Here is a 3,332-nt window from a genome sequence, read left to right on the forward strand (position 1 = left end):
TTGTCTTCTTGACATTGAGCCTCAGTCCATACTGAAGGCTGCAGTCCTTGACCCTCTACAGCAGTGCATGAGGTCCTCCTCAGTTTCAGCAAGCAGGGTTGTATCATCTGCATAACGCAGATTGTTAATAGATCTTCCACCAATCCTTTCAGTTCCTGGAGTCTTCTTTTTATGTTAGTGCTGTCTTTGCATCTTGAACTTCTTTCTTAATTATTGTTGGTTCTCAACCATATACTGCTTCCTGAAATGACTGAACATTGACCAATTCTTTTCACACAATAACACTGTTCCATAACTGACCCTTGGACAGTTGTTCTGACTGTTAATATTGACCTTCTCCATTGTCTCTTTCTATAAATGTAGTTGATTTGTTTACAGTATAGTTCACCAGCTGAGATTCATGTGCATGTTGAGGTCATGTGCATTTGAGTTGGTTATGACTCATTGCAGCCCTGTGAACAATGGCTCTGAACCCTGCCCTCTCCTGTCTGGCACACTTCAGTTACTGTGTCAATTTATCTCATTGAATAACTTCTTGATCTCCTCCATCTTTTGAAACATGATGTCTCTCTCCAAGAACTGAGTTTTCCAAAAACATACCCTAAATAGGTGATAGTCACCATTTATATATTTTTAAAAAGTTTTTGCAGTGAATAAGTTGTTGATTATACAAAAGTCTATAATTTGATCTTTGATCTCTTTACTACCACAATGTCATACTACCCAACCTGTTGTTGCTGTTGTGTACCATCAAGTTGGACCTTGGACCCTCCAGTAAGTTTTCAGAGGTTGTAAGTCAAGCACAGGAAACTGCCCATCTTTCTGTCATAGTGCCTCTGGATTGGAGTGTAACTTCTAAATTTTACGTTCCAATCACCAGTTGTTTTTCATGTATCTTGATTGCATGTTTTGCAAACTCTTTTATGCAGAATTTGGTAGAAATCTTCAATGTTTAAAAAGTTTTGGCTTTAGTGGTTAATGTGTAAATTTAGTAACAATTATATTAACAGTCCTTCTTTGTATGCATACAGACATATAAATAGTATCCTACTACTGAAGGCATTACAGTTTAGGACAGATCATTAAGTGTACTTTTGATTATTAAAATGACTTTATGGTTGTTATGCAGTGTTATGTCATGTTATGTTATGTTATGTTATGTTATGTTATGTTTTATGTTGGTGGAACCAACAGAATTCAATGATCTTATTCTTCCTCAATTTGTCCTTTTAAGCAAAGTTGTCTATATGATTATCCAACTCAAAATGGTTCAAACTTGTCCATTTCAGCTAACTTCTAATTATGTGCTATGGAATCAGAAACAATGCAAAGTGTTTTGTTTTGTTTTGTTTTCAGAGGCAGTAAATTGCATGAGAGGAGATTGTCCATCTTTCTCCCTTGGAATAACTGGGGATTTGAACCATGTGACTTTGGGATTGAAGTGAAGCTTCTTTTTTTTTTTTTTTTTAAGTGTAGCTTCTTAGCAGTAGGCCACTAGAGCTTTCAGCTTACTAATGCCTATGAGATCTTTATGTTGTTGTCATGTGCCTTCAAGTCAGAACCGACTCATAGCTGACCCTCCAGCAGGCTTTCAGAGGCAGATATCACAGAAAAGGAGATTGTTCCATTTTCCTCCACGGAGCAGATGGTGGATGTGAACCATGTGCCTTTGGGATAGTAGCGCAGTTTCTTATTCCTAAGCCACCAGAACTCCCTCAATCTTTATGAGTTCCATTTAACTTTATCAACTTCCAATTTTACTAAACTCATACTTCATACATTTCCTGTCTCAATTATTGATGGGACTTTGCTTCTGTTTCTCCTCATCCTAGCATAAATTGAGGAACCAATTTATGTTTTAAATTTATTTGAACAAAGTAGAGAAATAAATGTTCAATATTTTATAGTAGGCACTACATTAGAGACATATACTAGATAGTCTTCAGTACAAGGACTCCTAATTTTATGAATCAATTAAAATAAAATATGCTTTTGTTTTTAGTAAGCAAGAAGCTATGCCTGTATAGGTTTTCTTTCTAGGCTTGTAGATATATATCACTGAAATAATAGTTTACCTATGACTTACCATAACATTGAGATCACAATTAGATTCCCAATCCTATGCAAATGCTACTGTAGATTTTTAAATATGATTTTTAATGTAATAAGTTAATATAATTTTTAACATAAAATGACTTACCACCACAATGTATCGAGGTCTATATTGAATGGTTCCAAATAAACCCAATATGACGACTATTATATGTAGAAAATTTCCAAGTATAGGAGCCCATTGGAAGCCAAGGAAGTCAAAGATCTGCCTCTCCAATGCTGAGAGCTACAATAAAGCAAAAAGGAATCCATTAGCATCTAGTCCAAGACTAATCATATCGTTTTAATATCAATTTCACTGCTGGAGACTCTGCATATTCAATTTCAATCACACTGATGACCACCATCATTTTATTTAGAATTCTGCTATTTATTTAATATACTATTTTATGAAACTATCAGAAAATATAGGGGACATTTGAGTACTACGACTTCAAGAAAGAAATAGAATTTTAAAAAAAATAATTAAATAGTATTTCAATCTATCTGAAGAGCTATACTTTTAAAATAATTTTTCATATCGGCAGAGCCCAGGCAGATGACTTAGAACTTAAATTCATCAATTATTTTCTTAACATTATACAGTTGGAACAAATGCTCCTGGCTTGTAAAGCTAGAACCAGTACCATTTGGGGAAAAAACAAATGCCTTCCTATCACTTCTATGCAATGCAAAAACATGTATTAAACAAACTTGAGTTGTTTCTTTTCCCTCTCACATGACTCTCAGTGAAGATGCTAAAAGGCCACTTTTTCAAAATTAAGCTCATTTAGATATGGATTCTGGGAACTTAACCCACCTCCAGAGAGGTAGGCATTCCTCAGACCCATCAACCATTCAAGATTAAAAGGGCAATAGTTACTCAGAGACCTCATTCATAAAGCAGGAAGAAACAGGAAAGGAGAAACAGAGACAGGAAACACAGGGAGGATGCCGGATGAGTCCTGTGCATTGTACAAATCACAGTCAATGTTAGACAATAAAATGTGCATCAATTCTTAAATTGCAAACTGATTTGCTATGTAAACTTGGACCCAAATCATAATAAAAAATTGGTTTCTTCAAATTCCTTTAACCTGTATTCTATTGAAGTGAACTACATACATAAAAATTTAATCCCAGACTTCGTAAAACATGTTGAAGACCTAAATAAAAATTATAAAGTCATAGTAAAGGCACAGTTTGTTTTCTTTTCTTTATGTGCATTTTAAACAATTTCA

At 34.6% G+C, this 3,332-nt stretch overlaps 1 protein-coding gene across 1 annotated transcript in view; it reads right to left on the minus strand.

The window, feature by feature from the left end:
• The window catches only part of LOC102853926 (sodium/potassium-transporting ATPase subunit beta-1-interacting protein 3-like), a 441,724-nt gene extending 438,795 nt beyond the window's left edge, over window positions 1–2,929 (minus strand). The window contains exons 1-2 of the mRNA XM_006880529.1: window positions 2,912–2,929; window positions 2,201–2,338 (exon numbers count right to left, since the gene is read on the minus strand). Of these exons, the coding sequence (XP_006880591.1) occupies window positions 2,201–2,338; window positions 2,912–2,929 (156 nt within the window). The remainder of the gene's footprint in view (window positions 1–2,200; window positions 2,339–2,911) is intronic.
• Window positions 2,930–3,332: the final 403 nt, after the last annotated feature.

This window comes from Elephantulus edwardii, unplaced genomic scaffold (genome assembly GCF_000299155.1).
Source record: "Elephantulus edwardii isolate Elephantulus edwardi_28Jun2011 unplaced genomic scaffold, EleEdw1.0 scaffold00008, whole genome shotgun sequence".
In the NCBI taxonomy this organism is placed as follows: domain Eukaryota; kingdom Metazoa; phylum Chordata; class Mammalia; order Macroscelidea; family Macroscelididae; genus Elephantulus; species Elephantulus edwardii.